Source organism: Micromesistius poutassou (genome assembly GCF_964030765.1).
Source record: "Micromesistius poutassou genome assembly, chromosome: 7".
Taxonomy (NCBI): Eukaryota; Metazoa; Chordata; class Actinopteri; order Gadiformes; family Gadidae; genus Micromesistius; species Micromesistius poutassou.
Genome location: NC_140277.1, coordinates 12,545,559 through 12,563,272, shown reverse-complemented (window position 1 = coordinate 12,563,272; position 17,714 = coordinate 12,545,559). Strand labels below are relative to the sequence as shown.

General features: G+C 45.6%; 2 protein-coding genes across 2 annotated transcripts in view; both read right to left on the bottom strand.

Moving 5' to 3' along the window:
- Window positions 1-253: 253 nt before the first annotated feature.
- Window positions 254-4,775, bottom strand: LOC311350880 (glutathione S-transferase P-like). Its single transcript, XM_084470971.1, has 7 exons — window positions 4,639-4,775; window positions 4,427-4,462; window positions 3,194-3,300; window positions 2,974-3,061; window positions 1,332-1,435; window positions 970-1,071; window positions 254-751 (listed from the first exon to the last, which is right to left on the bottom strand). Coding segments are annotated over exons 1-7 (627 nt in total). The 5' UTR covers window positions 4,640-4,775; the 3' UTR covers window positions 254-562.
- Window positions 4,776-5,873: 1,098 nt separating this feature from the next.
- The window catches only part of hnrnpll (heterogeneous nuclear ribonucleoprotein L like), a 27,662-nt gene continuing 15,821 nt past the window's right edge, over window positions 5,874-17,714 (bottom strand). The window contains 7 exon segments of the mRNA XM_084470522.1: window positions 5,874-9,490; window positions 13,097-13,195; window positions 13,452-13,509; window positions 14,501-14,702; window positions 14,899-15,020; window positions 15,415-15,635; window positions 15,963-16,034. Coding sequence (XP_084326648.1) covers window positions 9,435-9,490; window positions 13,097-13,195; window positions 13,452-13,509; window positions 14,501-14,702; window positions 14,899-15,020; window positions 15,415-15,635; window positions 15,963-16,034 — 830 coding nt within the window. The 3' untranslated portion in view covers window positions 5,874-9,434.

The window sequence follows — 17,714 nt, the reverse complement described above, 5'->3', positions numbered from 1 at the left end:
TATTTACAGCTATAATATAGCCGTAAATGTCACTTTGTATACTAATGGAATGTTTAAATGAATCATTGTGCACGATTATTAAAAAGATTACCAATTTCACAGTTTTTTCACACACACACACACACACACACACACACACACACACACACACACACACACACACACACACACACACACACACACACACACACAAAAGTAAAGTCAAAGGTGAATAGAGACAAAGTAGTTTTTTTTTTATTGATTGAGGGTTCATTAAAGATGCCCACTAGATGTCCCTTGGGAGGTGTTCCAGGCACGACCAGTGGGGAGGAGACCCAGGGGAAGACCCAGGACTAGGTGGAGAGATTATATCTCAACACTGGCCTGGGAACGCCTCGGGATCCCCCCGTCAGAGCTGGTCAATGTGGCCCGGGAAAGGGAAGCCTGGGGCCCCCTGCTTGAGCTGCTGCCCCCGCGACCCGACCCCGGATAAGCGGATGACGATGAGGATGAGGGTTCATTAAAGAGCATGAGTTACGTATGCATCGTGCGCACAGGGTTGACAGTTGGTCCAGCGGTGCGTTCACTGCTTCCCGTTGCCGCTGATGGGCAACTTCTTGAAGGCGTCGGAGTCCATCAGGGCCCTGATCTTAGGCCGGGCGGACATCGTCTTGACCAGGTCCTTGAGTTTGGGAAAGTTATCCAGGGACTTGGGGCACAGAACCAGGTGGTTCAACAGCAGGTCAAACAGGTTGTAGTCCGCGAACGACACCTGGAGGCCAGACACAGGGGAAGATGGAGCATGGAGGCTGGGATTGAAGGAGGACTTTTATTTTGAAATGGCCAAAATTCCAACTGATTTTTAAAATGGGAATCAAAACAACAAATGATATTCAAATCAGGATTTTGATTACATACATGCTTTGCCTGTTTACGGTAAATACTAAAAACTAACCCCACACAAAACCACGCGTTATAAAAGCAGCTCACCTCTTTCCCGACCAGAAAGCCGGAGTTGGTTTTAGCCATGAACGTCTCAAACTTGCAGAGGGAGTTTGGGAGGTCTTTAAGGTACGCATCCTTGCCGGTGTCCTGAAATAAACAACCGAGGCGAACCGTAGAAACATGATCACATGACCACATACTCCCATAACATATTCATGTACTCAATGTATTCAACGTAATGTATCAAACTTTTAAAAAGGGCCCCCCATTACACCACCAGGTGTGAGTGTGATTAGCCATTGCTAGCCGGCCCACTTGTAGCGTCACAAACCACAGGAAAAGGAAGTGTAACGGCAGACTTCCACCTGGTGGTGCAATAGGGGCCCTTAAGGCGTGTCTCCACTCACGTATTCCTGGTAGAGGAATCTGATGTACTTGGAGCGCAGGTCCTCCACGCCGTCGTTCATCATGTCGATCAGAGAGGCCTCGCGGGAGTCCTTCCCGTACGCGCCTGGACACGGACGACACCAAGACGCAGACACCATCAGCTCAGGGTCGGGTCTGATTAGTCTGTGGCCAGTGTCACCACGGTAACCGGAGGCTGCTCTGGCCTTTGTGTGAAGCCTAGTGATTGGGTAGCCATCCATCCTCTCTAAGCAGAGCCCCGGTTCTACCACCAGGTGTGAGGGGAGGAGCACCATTGGTTCTCAAAGTGCGGCCCGCGGGCCAATGGCGGCTGGCAGAAACATTCCTGGTGGCCCGCAATGACATACAGATGTAAGTTTAAAAAATATATATATATATATATTTTTTTTTTCTGTTCTAAATAAGTTTTTATTCTGAAATGCACACAGGACTGTTATATCCCAAATTCGACTGTATAGGGCAGAGAACCCCAGGGATTATGTGTTAGTTAAAATGTTTCTCAAGGTTTTCTCTAGTTTTGCCAGGTTTTGCCTAATTTGTTATTTAAAATGTGTTTATTATATATACTGGATGCAGACCAATACATGTAACTGTAGGATGCAACCTGGTCATTAAGATGATTACAGATGGGATTTTTTTCTGTTCTCAAGCAAGGCACAATGAGACTGATTGTTCTAAATTAGTTTTTACATATATTCTGAAATGCACACAGGACTGTTATATTCCAAATTCGACTGTATAGGGCAGAGAACCCCAGGGATTGTGTGTTAGTTAAAATGTTTCTCAAGGTTTTCTAAAGTTGTGCCAGGTTTTGCCTAATTTGTTATTTAAAATGTGTTTATACTGGATGCAGACCAATACATGTAACTTTAGAGATGCAACCTGGTCATTAAAATTATTACAAATGGGATTTTTTTCTGTTTTATAAAATTTTTTTCATTTGGTGGCCCTCAGTCAAATTTTGGGTTCCTAAATTGGCCCTCAGCTGTTAAAACTTTGAGAACCCCTGCTTTACACGATCAACCCGCTAGGGACGTCACCAGTGGGAGTAGGGCTGCTCGATTTTGGAAAAAATGAGAATCACCATTTTTTTGGTCAAGATTGAAATCACGATTCTTCAAACGATTCTTTTTGAGTTTGAAAATAAAATGCATTTAACTTGTCTTGAACTTCAGAATCCCCCCCCCCCAAAAAAAAAAAGAATCATTCCAACTCGATTTGATTAATTTGGAGATAGTTTGACCCAAGAATCGAAATCATGATCAAAATTTGATTAATTGCACAGCCCTAAGTGGGAGTGTCTCTCTCCTCCCCCCTCCCCCAGACGCACGGTGGATTGATCCGCCTGACAGTTGGCACAGTCTACTGGTTAGGCTGCCTGGTCACACACCTGGTGCTGAAACAGGGCCCCTCTGTGAGGGATATTTCCCTGACGGTCAAGGTGTTCACTCCTCAGAAGGCTCCTCCCCCGGTCACATTATCATGGAACCACAGCAGGTACATGAGCCCCCCTTCTGAATAAATAATGCATTCATCATTTGTCTCACTCTTTTTAAACTGACGGAACATCACAGCGTCGGTTTAAAAATAGCGAGACAAATGATGCTCGTTAGGCTACGTCACCATGGTTACGGCCCACGTGGCGCAGCATGGTGTTGGACTGGAACAGGACCAGATCTCCGTCCTGCAGCTTGGGCAGCTGGCCGAACACCTGCACCAATGACAGGGAGGAGACGCACGGGTCAGACTGCTGAGAAGAGAAGGCTTTGATACAAGATATACAGGTCAGAGGATGCCTGGAGGTTGTGATTGGTCCACCAGGGAGCGGAGAAGGTCTACTCACACAGGTGGCCTTCATGTCCCCCTTCTGCCATTCCTCCTTGCTCACCAGCACCTCCTTCACCTCCTGGCCCTTGTCCGCCAGCATTATCTTGAGGGCGCTAAGGCGCCCTGGAAACACAGACGCAGAAACCAACTTAGGTTAGCGTTGGATGGGACTCAGACTCAGTTAAAGTATCACAACGTTAACACAACGGGTGGTCAGATCAAGAGGGAAACGATACGCTCACCTGAAATGTTACTGTATTACGATACAATCGATTTAGCAACTTTTTGGATGGGACTAATTGATAAAAATTATAGACGGTGTTGGGGATAGGCGTGGCTTGAGTTGTGGTGTGCCTACGTGGTGACGCTCGGTGATTGGGTCACGTGGTGTTGGTGGCGGTAAGGGTTGTAATATCAGCTCTTCACTCAGGTGAGGTTAGTAGTGAGTGGGTGATGGGGGAAAGCCTACTTTTGTTGACCGCTTCACTATGCCTGGTGCCTTGCATTCCCGTTCGATACTCCTTTCACTAGGCTACTACTTGTGGACTACTGTTTGTGACGTATTAACATGAGGATACAGTTTCTATCGAATAAATAAACCCTTGCACGAAACTCGGATCAGGCTACTCCTTGAACAAAGCGCGTCCGACAAACTTCCCTCATTCAGCTGCTCGGCGACCTTAAATAAGTAAGGCAGTCGCCACATCAGACGGGTAATGGGTTTTATAATGCGTTATATTGAACTTGAGTAGCAGTTGATAGGTGATTATAAGGAACTCATTCTTTCATGAAATGCCCACCCAACAAAAGTCAGTTTTCGGGAAGTGAAATTTTAACTTTGAAAATCTTGTTCTGCATAAACCACAGGTATATTACATGTATGGTTATAATTTAACCACTTTATAATATATACTGTTTATACCGTTTGTTTTGTTTGCCCTGTTTGTCTTTACTTTAGTGTCTATTTTTGATTGCATTCGTACTTTGTATTTTTTTTATTATATTGTATATATATTATTATATTTTATTATATTCTATCCTGTGTTTTTCCACTGCTGCTGTTCTGTTGCAACAAACACATTTCTCCTAACAATATATTAATATAACTTTTATACAGCAAACTGTCTCCCGCACAGACGCACACAAAATCCAAAATCCAGTTTCCAAAACTAGAGCTACATGGATCACATGACGCGCGGACACGTTCAATAGGCTGCGAGTCTATGAATGAGTCTATGAATGAAAATACCTTTGACTGGAAAGTAGGTGACGGTGTAGGGAGGCACTACAGGCGAAAGAAACAAGATAAATTCAAGTTCAAAGAACAGCGGAACATTGTGCAAGCATGCACTCTACCAAATCACAGACGATGCAACATGCGTGTCTTGCAGAACATAAACAAGATGCATGCATAATCTTAACCCAATGTAGAGGCACATATCTCAGCTTGTTTGAACTTACTGGTTAGAGTGGGTCTGGTGTGCTGTCGTCACTGTCTGAGGGAGCGAATGGCAAAGTGTCAGCGGGGGATCGGGTTATATAATCCCCAGGTAATGGGGAGCAACTCCCTCACTACCTCACTCACTCACTCACACACACACGCCCTGGACACTTCTCCAAAATGGAGCCACAGATGAACAATTTCAAAAAAATGTGAAAGTGATTGGCCAATGCGTGTCCACAAGACCTCCAGCATGTGGTCTGATTAGAATATTTACTCTTTTGCGCCGGAGTACAAAAAAACAGTAAAATTGTCCTTGAGGTGCTGGAAGCTCAAGACTGAACCTTGGTCTAACCCTGGGTCATGTTTACAGGGCTTAAAATCCTGATCGTAGGCGAACCATTTAAAAATGTCAGACCTGCCCTTTAGATGGTATCTTTTGATTGTTTCATTCCATATCAGACCCACTTTACAATAAGGCGGAGTCAACATCTCCACCCTGCGTCCTTTGTGTTGAGAATCCAATAAAAGCCCCCTGGTGGGGGTCTGGCCCCCACCTAGGTGGCAAAGCACCCAGCCACCACCTGGCAGGGAGTCTTGGTAAAGACCTGGGGGCCAAGTCACGCTGGGGGTCTTGGTTAAGACCTTGGGCTGGAGGCCAAGTCACACTGGGGGTCTTGGTTAAGACCTTGGGCTGGAGGCCAAGTCACACTGGAGGTCTTGGTTAAGACCTTGGGCTGGAGGCCAAGTCACACTGGGGGTCTTGGTTAAGACCTGGGGACCAGGCAGAGGGTCTTGGTAAAGACCTGGGGGCCAAGTCGGAGGTCCTGGTTAAGCCCTTGGGCTGGGGGCAAAGTCGGAGGTCCTGGTTAAGCCCTTGGGCTGGGGGCAAAGTCACACTGGGGGTCTTAACCACACTTGGTAAAGACCTGGGGATCAGTCAGGGGGTCTTGGTAAAGACGGCCACTATATGATCATATGATGATAGGAAAATGTGATTCTGTCATGAGTCAACAGCTTTTGAGTCATTGGCTGAAAGGTAAATAATAATAAATTAATAATAATAATCCTACTAGTTAATAATCCTAGAGGAGTTATGTGGGAACATTAATATACATTCAAGGAGACAGAAGAGAATATCCTTCATGGTTTAATTTGGGAATGATGATGAATACATCCCAGCTCTTCATTTTCAAACCAAAGAACCAGCCACCATATATTTCACGCTCAGATTCATCCCCTTCTCAAAACCAGTTTAATGCGAACACAAGCTCCAGTACACTCGTTACAGTTAAACACATTAACCCAGAAAACGACAGGATTTGCTTTATGTTTTTATGCAGTTCATTGTTTTTTTCTCAGTCCATTTGTATTTGCATTAATTTGTCTTTACTGAAAACAATAAATATGCATAAACTCAGAACAGGTGACAGATAAAATACAGAATAGAACAGCCAGAGTGTAGCCTGTGCTTGGCCCGTTGAGTATAGACCACGTCTGGGTCTCGGGGCCCCGGGCCCCTGGTCCCAGGAGCCCTCTCTACTGCAGAGAGCTGTCTGAGGAGGCATCTCCACACAAGATGGGCACTGGTCAGCAATGCAGGGACAGGTGCTCATACGATGTGCAAATGATGGTGTGAAATGAAACAGTGTAATATAAGATAGTCAAATATTGTCTCTGAGGCGACGCTGCCGGTGCTCCAACCACAGCTTTGCCTTAACTCCCATGATGCACTGCTGCCTTTTTGGAGGCGCACCCTTTATCAAACCACACCAAACCTATGCCTGGACGTAACTCTAACTTATATCTTAACTTAACCATCCCTAACCTATACCGAAACGTATCCATCTCTACCGAAAGATAATCATCTCTAACCTATATTTAAACTTAACCATCTCCAACCTTAAACCCTCAACTTAACCATCTGTAGCCTCATCCAATGAGGGAATGGGAAATGGAAATCCAACATTATTTACAATATAAAATGGAGAAGACACGGTTAAGAACCCTTTGCACTGCACACACACACACACACACACACACACACACACACACACACACACACACACACACACACACACACACACACACACACACACACACACACACACAGGTGCTGCAGAGAAACAGCCTGAACACAAAGAGGCTGGCTTAGGCACCACGCCGAGACCAAAGCACCCAGCCACCACCTGGCAGGGGGGTCCTTGGTAGAGACCTGGGGACCACTCTGGGGGTCTTGGTAGAGACCTGGGGACCAGGCCACTCTGGGGGTCTTGGTATTGGTAAAGACATGGGGACCAGGCCACTCTGGGGGTCTTGGTAGAGACCTGGGGACCACTCTGGGGGTCTTGATAGAGACCTGGGGACCAGGCCACTCTGGGGGTCTTGGTAGAGACCTGGGGACCACTCTGGGGGTCTTGGTAAAGACCTGGGGACCAGGCTGGGGGTCTTGGTAGAGACCTGGGGACCACTCTGGGGGTCTTGATAGAGACCTGGGGACCAGGCCACTCTGGGTGCATGACTTGATGATCAGGTGTCGGCGTGGCACCCGGTCCAGTAGGCTAGAGGTAATGGCAGGCTGCCCGGCCAATAGCAGCAGGGGGCAGCTGGATGGACCTGTTGGTGCAGTTGGCTGGTGTATGTGTACGGTGTGCAGCGGAGGGCTGGGGAGCCGGGAACAACAGTTCATAGCTGTGTTGGTGTTAACGGCGGGGGTGGAGTGGGCACACCTTAACGTTATGCTGGGTAGGAAGGGAGAGGAGCATTCCTATCCAGACTCAGTCCCTCAGCAATGCTTATTGTATGTTGTACGCCCTGGCACTTAATGTACACACGTATTGTATGTTGTACGTCCTTGCACTTAAAAATAGTACTTAGCATCGTGTAGCGTCTTATCCAAGCTATCTTTGTTGTATACGGGGAATGGGTTAACCTAGTGATTGTCAGTGCTTGGCACTTGGTTCTATGAACATCCTTACTGTACCCACAGCGATATATTGTTGTTTCTCTTCCTTCTGACAAATGTAGGCTACTTATTATATTGTTGGGAGCTCAACAAGATAAGAAACTCCGTAAAACGATGTTCTTGGCTCATTCTGCTGGAGAAGAGACTTAAATGTCCCATGGCATGCTATTTTATGGATGCTTTAATATAGGTGTTAGTGGGCCCCTAAAACAGTACTTGAAGACGTTCAAGAAATTCAGCCTTGGTGCAGAGTTACAGCCACTACGAGCCAGTCCCACAATGAGCTCTCCACAAACGTGCCGTTTTTTGAGGTGGGTCAAGGTGGAGGGTGGGGGTGTGGCCCTGAGCAGCTTGCGGCCATGGTATCATGCGCTAGTGTTTACAGTGGAACACTGAACACTCCGGGTGCTCCGGCGGGAGTCCTGGAGCTCTATATCTAAATAATATCATATTATATTTAGATATCTATATAATATAATATATTATCATGGTCAAAAGCTGTTTGCGCCTCCGGATTATATTTTGGGTTGGGTTCTCAGACGCCTCTGGTTCTTCCACTTCCACGTCAATATTAAGCACAGACTGAACCGCGAAATGGAGGATTGTCTCCATCTCCATGGGAGACAACCCGCCGTTAGAAAACCTCAAAGTGAAAACTTCATGCCATGGGACCTTTAAAGGATAGATGCAAGACGCTTTGGGTAGAAATGTTATTGTAACTGTTTGGTGACCAGGCTATCCGACTGATACACACACACACGACACAACGCTGTGATGTGTTTGTTTCTTTTAAATGCATCGAGTACACACTCACACACATGCACACATGCACACATGCAGGCTTGCACACGCACACACACACACACACACACACACACACACAGGGTTGACTCTGGGATAATGGGTGCATTGTTAATGACATCACATGTCTCCATTTTATCTGAAAGATGATCGCCCTCCCTCCTCGAAACAAAGCTATCTTCAGTGTCTCACACACACACACACACACACACACACACACACACACACACACAAACACAGACACACCTAGCTGCTAAGCTTACAAGCTTACATCTGAAAATAATTACATCATCCACCATTAGTATGGGATCGGTTAACATTTTACCACACTTAAGTTTATCACACTTAATTAAAGAAATAATGCGTTGGAGTAATTTCATTCCGTAAATACAACATAGGATCACAACCTTCAAGTATATTTGTCTCAACACGAAGTAAACTTTACATCATAAAACACAAATATTCGTGTTCATAAGATAAGCATAGAGAAGATAGTACTTTATCCATCCGCGATTCTATTGGTCGGCGTCAGTCGCTCTGTCCGTCAATCAAAACATCTCCCCCACCCTCCTGACCGCCTCACACACACCGCCGGTCTGAAGGTCACAGCATGGACCGCTGGCCGGAGACCTTAATGTTCATATAGTGCAGAGTGGGAGTGGAAAGGTTCTGATTTGTTTCCACCTCCAGGGGGGGGGCGGTCCCTGACAGTGAACCACTGGATTAACGAGGCCCTCTCGGCGTCTTACTTAACGAGGTCAACTCCTCATCAGTGCCATGTAGTCCTTAGTCCTTTGTTTTCTGTGTGTCAGTGAAACGTGAAACCACCAGTGAAACCACCATGACCACCTTCACCAACATCAACCCCACTGGTCTCTACTGGTCTCTACTGTTCCTCTGCAGTCATCTCCTGCTCTTCACTGCGCAAACTTCCTGGGTGCTGGGATTCTTCTTCCTGTTTGAGGTTCTTGCGCCAGCTCCTCTCTCCTCCTGCATCCTCCTCTCCTCCCCCTCCTCTCCTCTCCTCCTCTCCTCCTCCACTGGATGGGTTCACAGATGGGAAGAGGTGGAAAAGCAAAGCTTCAGTGTGTAGGGGTTGGAGCCGTCTGGAAGAGGAAGGAGGTGGAGAAGATCAATCACTAGACACACACACACACACACACACGCACACACACACACACACACACACACACACACACACACACACACACACACACACACACACACACACACACACACACACACACACACACACACACACACACACACGGCAAACCCTTTGCTCACCATCCTTATTCCATCCTTAAGTTGGAAGCACAGATTTGTCCGACACACATTCTTTTAAAGCATGCACGGAGAGTGTTTAACTTGATGTTGAGGTGGTTTATTAAACAACAATCCGGTTGACTTTCCAGGTATGGCGAAATAAACTATAGACAATGTCGCTGTCAAATGGGATCAATTATGTGTTCAATTATGCGCTCAAATATGTGCTCAATATGCGCTCAATATGCAATCAAATATGCGTTCAAATAAGCGTTCAAGAAATGCGTTCCAATATGCGTTCAAGAAATTTTTTGTCTCTTGCCTTCCAACTTTTCACAAAAGCCCTTTCCTGACATATATGAAGGCCTCCTATAGGCTCCAGTTAGAGCGTCACCTATTCCCCAGGTGAGACCTATCAATCAATCACCACAAATGTGTATATCACCACAAAATGTATCAAAGATGCAACCCAAGTTAATATTTTTAATCTAATTTCATAATCTAAACCAAAACTCAAAATATATTTACTTAAAAATATTCAAACAGTGGTGGTCTCCCTAGACGCGGAGAAGGCATTCGACAGAGTAGAATGGGAGTATCTTTTTGCGGTACTGGGTAAATTTGGGTTTGGCCCGAAATTTATGTCTTGGATTCGTCTATTGTATTCATCTCCAAAAGCTGCAGTAGTCACTAATAAATTATGTTCACAGTATTTTCCTTTATCTAGGGGTACGCGTCAAGGCTGCCCACTTAGCCCTTTACTGTTCATTTTAGCAATCAAGCCCCTGTCAATTAAGCTTAGAACTACACCGTCCATACATGGCATTAGAAGAATGGGAATGGAATATAAAGCTTCCTTGTATGCTGATGATCTCTTAATTTTTTTATCGGACCCACTATCCTGTAAATCTGAACTTTTGAAGATTCTGGTTGACTTTGGTGGTTTTTCAGGTTATAAAATTAACTATTCAAAAAGTGTGTGTTTCCCTATCAATGATTCGGCAAAGCAGATTCCAGACACAGACTTGCCATTTTGTATATCACATTCCGGTTTTAAGTACTTAGGAATTAATATCACCCCTTCTTTTTCTGAATTGTTTAAAGCCAACTTCACTCCTATTATGGAGAAACTAAAATCTGACCTCCAGAGATGGAGTGCTATTTACCTTTCTCTAGCTGGAAAAATCAACTGCATCAAAATTAATGTGTTGCCTAGATTTTTATACTTGTTTCAAAGTATCCCAGTTTTCCTACCAAAATCCTTCTTCCGTTCAATTGATGCCCTACTCTCAAGTTTTATATGGGGAGGTAAATCTTCAAGACTTCGTAAAACATTGCTTGAAAGGCCAAGAAAAGGGGGTGGGCTCACTCTCCCAAATTTCAGGGTTTATTATTGGGCAGCAAATCTGCAAAAAATAATTTACTGGTTTCAGGCCCCAGACATGGGTTGGTGCAATGAAGAGGCAAAGCTCTGTAATCTGTCATCACTTCCTGCACTGTTAACAACAAAACTCCCTCTCTCCCCATCACGGTTTTCCTCAAGTCCGGTAGTGCGTTCAACATTAAGAATTTGGATACAGTTTAGGCAAACATTTAAATTGTCTGGCCTTTCTATTCTAAGTCCCTATGTTATAACCACCTTTTTCCAGCCGCCGATCTTGATGTCACATTTATGCAATGGGACACTATGGGTCTTACTACATGTAAGGATTTTTTCATAGATAATATTTTTCCTACTTTCACAGATTTGGCCAAAAAACACTCTATTTCTAAATTCAGTTTTTTTCCGATATCTTCAGATCCGACACTTTATTCAAAAGTACAACCCATCGTTTCCTCAATTACCTGAGAGTTCAAACTTGGATGTCATACTAAAGAGTCCCATAACTTTAAAGGGCCAAATCTCTAATTTACATAACTCAATTATGTTATTTAGTAGCGTATCAACAGACAACATCAAGACAAAATGGGAAGAAGAATTAGGGACATTAGGGTCATTTCAGATGAGACGTGGGTTAGAGCTCTTAGCTGTGTGAATAGAACCTCTTCTTGTGTACGTCTCAATCTGATTCAATTTAAAGTTCTCCACCGTACTCACTATAGTAAGGTCAGAGTTGCTAAAATATACCCTGAAATAGATGAGACGTGTGATTGCTGTGGAGCCACCAACGCAGACTTAGCACATATGTTCTGGTCGTGCTCCAAGCTGGGAGAGTTTTGGAAATCAATATTTGGGATTTTTAATGTTGCTTTTGGCCTAGATCTACAACCTAGCCCTTTAGTGGCTATATTTGGGGTTGACGCTGTGATAGCCACTGGCAAGAAAAATGTTATTGCTTTTGCAACTCTGATTGATAGAAGGAGAATACTTTTAGAATGGAAATCCCAATTACCACCGAAGGCGTCAATGTGGCTTTCTGATATGATGATGTTTTTAAAAATTGAAAAAGTTAAAATACTTTCTTAGAGGATCAACCAAAAAATTCTACAAAGTATGGGACCCCTTACTGGTTTATTTTGACAAACTTGCAACTCTCCCCTCTCATTAGTAAACAAGCTTCAACGTAAAGTACTTTCATCTTGGGATAATATATATATATTTTTTATATATACATTATTATTATTTTTATTTTTTTTATTTTCTTCACCGGCACAGGGATTGTTAGGGTTGGATGGGGTTTATAAAAATATAAAAATGAAAATTGTTAAAATGCTGTGTAATTCTTGTTACATTGTACACTGTCGCCAAAGGAATTGTAACCACTGTGAAACATTACAACCTGTATGACATTGTACATCTGGTTTAACAACAATAAAAATTGTAATTAATTGTAACTGCTAATAAAAAAAAAAATATATATTCAAACAAAAAAGCCTCTAAATGGCTCCAACACACACACACACACACACACACACACACACACACACACACACACACTCTCTCTCTCACACAAACAGACTCTCTCTCACACACACACACACACACACACACACACACACACACTGTCTAACCCCCTACCTGCTCCTCAATGACCTGTCTCTGTATTGTCTCACCCCTCCCTGCTCCTCAATGACCTGCCTCTGTACTGTCTAACCCCTACCTGCTCCTTGGTGACATGTACATCTTACATATCGGTGCAAGACTTCAGGGATAAAAGCGTGGTTTAAGAAACCAGAGCAGAGAAATGTCTTGAGTGTAGGACAGAGCCAGAGCTGTCCTCTCCCACTGGGACTGGGAGCTCGGTAATAGTAAAATAAAATACATGGGATTAATTATGAAAGAGAGTTTGTAGATTGCACAGGCCTTCTGTCCAGAGTCCTCCACTGTCCTCCCACTACTCCCAGTACTCCCCACTGCCCCAGGCTGCTGTGAAGAGGAGTGCCCCAGCGACTCTCTCCCACAGACCCAAATCGAACCAAAACCAGTGGTGGTGGTTGTGACTCACTGGGAATCCGGATCTGGTAGTGGTTGAGGACAGTCAGCACCTCCACCGCTTGGGTCTTGCTGTCGAACTCCAGCAGACCGGAGATGGTTTTGGAGGAGGCTGCAGAAAACCCGGAGCACAGGTCGTTAGAGACACAGTCCCTAACGACCAGTCACTAACGACCCGGAGAACAGGTCGTTAGAGACACAGTCACTAACGACCCGGAGCACAGGTCGTTAGACACACAATCACTGTTGCGTTTACATCCATGACACGTTTACACAGAGAGTGTTGCATTGCATGCAAAAAATTACCAAATGTGGTCACATAGCATCAAGAGAAAGCAACAATCATTTCGGAACATTTGTCAACTTACGCTTTGCGTCAAAGACCTTGAACTTGACGAACCCGGGGACGTCATGCTCCTCACAGAGCTGCAGGGAAAACACACTGCTGCATGAAGACGCTACGCACTTAGCATGCTGAGCAGCTAACATGCTAAGCAGCTAACAGGCTAAGTAGTTGTTAACATGTTAAATACCACAGTATGCTATGGACTCAGGAATGGACTCAGAGGAAACAGGAATTCCGCCACCAGATGGCGCCAGAGACTAGGTGTCTTTTTGGTACAGAACAACTTACTAGCATAACAGTAGTAGTAGTATTACTAGTTACACTGTGGACTGTCTTCACAGTAATTATTTTCAACCTTCGTTTGACATGTTTTGACACAAAGTAGCTAGCTGGCTAAGTAGTATTGGAGAAATTCTGTTCAAAGTATTATTATTATAAACTGTATATATGACTGCATATAAAGAAAGTACAATCATTATCTGGCCTTATCGCCAATCTATATAGATTGGCGTTTGATGGCCTTTGATGTTTCATATGTGCGTTCTGAGAAGAGCTGGTTCCAAAAAGATGTCTTAACTCCGATGTCATTAGAAAGCCCCTGAGTGACAATCGACCTACAGATATAGCACGTTGGATAACCCCTCCTTGTGATAACACCGAGGGTCATGAGGAAGCTCCTGAGACTGGGGACCGAGTCTAGACTTCACGGCGGGAGCTGAACACACTTAAATACAGCACTTAGCGTTGGTGGCTCATTCTGCTGGAGAAGAGCATGCCTGAAATACTCCTGTACTCTACTGGCTGTTGTGTGCCTGGTTGCATTTAGGAATCACGTGTGTCCATGACGCAACATCTCACGAAGACTCGCCATTTCCTGATCTCGATCTCTGTTGATCTCCTGATCTCTATTATCAGATACAACGCTAAGCTGCTCAAAACATTGGTCCTAAGTTCCCCCAGAGACGGAAACGTCTCCGTGGCTCCGACGCAGCGCAGGACGGATGAGGCTGAGAGGTGGCGGTGGAGACCGCAGTGGAGGTGGAGACCGCAGTCTGGCGCGGAGACACCCACCCTCAGCAGGTGGTCCTGGGACACGCAGGGTGGGACGTTGTAGAAGTGGAGCACGGCGGAGGGCGGCTGGATGATGTTCTTGGAGGCCTGGCCGGCGCTGCTGAAGCGGTTGTTGCGCGTCATGGAGAAGTCCTTGTAGCTGCTGCTGCCGTCCTCCAGCTCAAACACCTGGCTGGGGATCACCGAGTGCTGCTTGGACACACTGAGACACGGCCGGGGATTTAGGGACGCACACTGACACACACAGACACACACAGACACACACTGACACACACTGAGACACACTGACACACACTGACACTCACTGAGTCCCATCTGGTCTTTAGGGACACCCTGTGTATGTGTGTGAGGAGGTGTGTGTGTGTGTGTGTGTGTGTGTGTGTGTGTGTGTGTCTCACCAGACGTTGAGTCTCTTAGCGAACACGCGGATGCTGTTGAGGTGTGTGATGGCACGGTCCACCGCGTACTCGTCCCCCATCTCCACCAGGGACGTCCCGGGAACGCTCTTCATGAACTTCACCTGCAGGAGACATGGGGGCAGCTTTACACACACACACACACACACACACACACACACACACACACACACACACACACACATGCGCGCACATGCACGCACGCACACACACACACACACACACACACACACACACACACACAGACACACACAGACACACACATGCATACACACCATACACACGCATGCACACATGCTCGCACATACTACCCTTACACACACACACACACATACACTACCGTTACACAAACACACACACACACAAACGCGCACGCACGCATGCACTTACACACACACTACCCTGACACACACGCACATACACAAACACAGACACTACCCTTACACATACAAGCACACAGATACACGCACACACACATACGCACACACACACACACACCTTCTCGATGTTGCCGTAGAGACAGAAGAGGTTGAAGATGCGGGTGCAGTTCATCTTGGAGGGGTGGAGGCCGCTCACCATGGCCACGGAGCTGGAGGCCTGGCTGGAGTACGAGGAGGAGGAGGACTGGGGCGGGGGGTAGGAGACCATGTCCGGGACGTCCAGGGAGCCCAGCTTGTACCTGCTGTTGCCAGGCAACGGCAGCAGGGGGCAGGGCTGGCCTGGGGAGGGGTGGGGGGCAGGGTGGAGCTCAGTTTAGAGGCCATGTTGGGTTTAGAGGTCATGTTGGGTTTAGAGGTCATGTTGGGTTTAGAGGCTTGTTGTGTTTAGAGGTAGTTGAGTTTGGAGGCTTGTTGTGTTTGGAGGCTGTTGGTGTGTCAGGGACACAGATGTTTTCCAACTCATTACTAATCTGCTATTTTCCTAAAAATCAGATCTCACGAAACCTTTGTTTTTTATTTTTTTCCCCGCTGCCCTCCAGCGCCCCCGTGTGGCCCCCCTCTGAGACCGGAGCTGTGATCCGCCAGACCGGACTGTGTGTGTCTTACCGTAGCCTTTATCGTTGTAGGAGGACGGGTGTTCTCCTAGGATGGCCTGCCTCTTCCTGCCTTTCCCCCGGTCTGAAACAACCAACACCTCGTTGATACATACGAATAACACAGGAATAACACAGGAATAACACAGGAAAAACACAGGAAAAACACAGGAAAAACACAGGAATAACGGGATGTATGGGGGACTTTGTGTGCGTGCCACCCTGTGGTTGAGAAAGGTACAACTGCTTGATGGACAAGAGTCACAAATAAAAAATACTGGTACCAAGGTTATTATCGACCACAAAACAAACTCATGTACTGATATTGCTTTTCCATTCACACAGTGCTTATTACGTATTTTGTATCAAGTCATGTATCAAGTCATGTTGGGTGAATCAATCCACAGAGTTGGAATGGACTCAGAGGAAACAGGAATTCCGCCACCAGATGGCGCCAGAGACTAGGTGTCTTTTGGTACAGAACAACTTACTAGCATAACAGTAGTAGTAGTATTACTAGTTACACTGTGTAGGACTGTCTTCACAGTAATTATTTTGAACCTTTGTTTGACATTTAAAAAAAACACAAAGAAAGGAAAATACAATGCTAACATTTTGGTTTAAATACCTTCTACGCATCAAGCTTAAATTAACATTACAGGCTTAACATGTCTAGTGGCATGTCAAAACATGTCAAAACTTTACATTATAGGACACCCACTGGCTACACCCAACATTATCCACAAATCAACAACATAACAACATAATGTTTGGCTGAGTAATAAAAGGTTTCAGCAATGGTCTGTCCATGGGATAAAACAACTCCGAACAACCGATGTGCTGCTGATGCCTCTGAGAGAGAAATGTGAGTTCTCCATGGATCACAAGTCCACTCCACGGACTTGTGATCCAGATGAACAGATTCTCAAAGCATTCAGGCAGGCAGGTCTAACCATTCACAGAGAGAGAGAGAGAGAGAGAGAGAGAGAGAGAGGGGGGGGGGGGGGGAGATGGGAGAGAGAGAGAGAGAGGGGGGGAGAGGGAGAGAGAAGATAGATAGAGAGAGAGAGAGGGGGGGAGGCAGAGAGGGAGAGGGGAGAGAGGAGAGAGAGAGGGGGGAGGGGGGGAGAGAGAGAGAGAGAAAGAGAGGGAGAGGGAGAGAGAGAGAGAGAGAGACAAAAGGGGAGGAGAGGGAGAGAAAGAGAGGGGAGAGAGAGAGGCAGGTCTAACCATTAACTAATAAAGAGACTCATGTAACACTTTAGGAAACATGAGAACAGGTATGTATCGTTCTACGCCCTTGTGTTCAAAGACACGGGACACACACGCGCACAAGCACGCACACACACACACGCACGCACATGCACACGTACGCACACACACATGCACACGCACACTCACTCACACACACACACACACACACACACACACACACACACACACACACACACACACACACACACACACACACACACACACACACACAAACAAAGCAAACACTGTACTTTGGTTATTAACCTGGTGGAATTAATGACTTAATCTTATTCTACATAATAAAATAAACGATATGTGATTTATTCCAATGTTTTTCATCAGGACAGATAAACCCGACCGTCGACAGAATCCTCGGAACCATTTCGAGTTTCGTAAAAAAACAACAAAAAAAAACAGGAACCACCATCATCACCACCACCACCACCACCACCATTATCATCATCATCATCATCATCATCATCATCATCATCATCATCATCAGTGGACGGTC

Bases quoted from the DNA above. Each gene is read 5' to 3' on its own strand.
- LOC311350880 (XM_084470971.1), bottom strand. The intron at 3,062-3,193 runs GTGAGTAGACCT...TCATTGGTGCAG, and splicing joins GGGACATGAAGGCCACCTGT to GTGTTCGGCCAGCTGCCCAA. The intron at 1,436-2,973 runs GTGACGTAGCCT...GTCCGTGTCCAG, and splicing joins CCACGTGGGCCGTAACCATG to GCGCGTACGGGAAGGACTCC.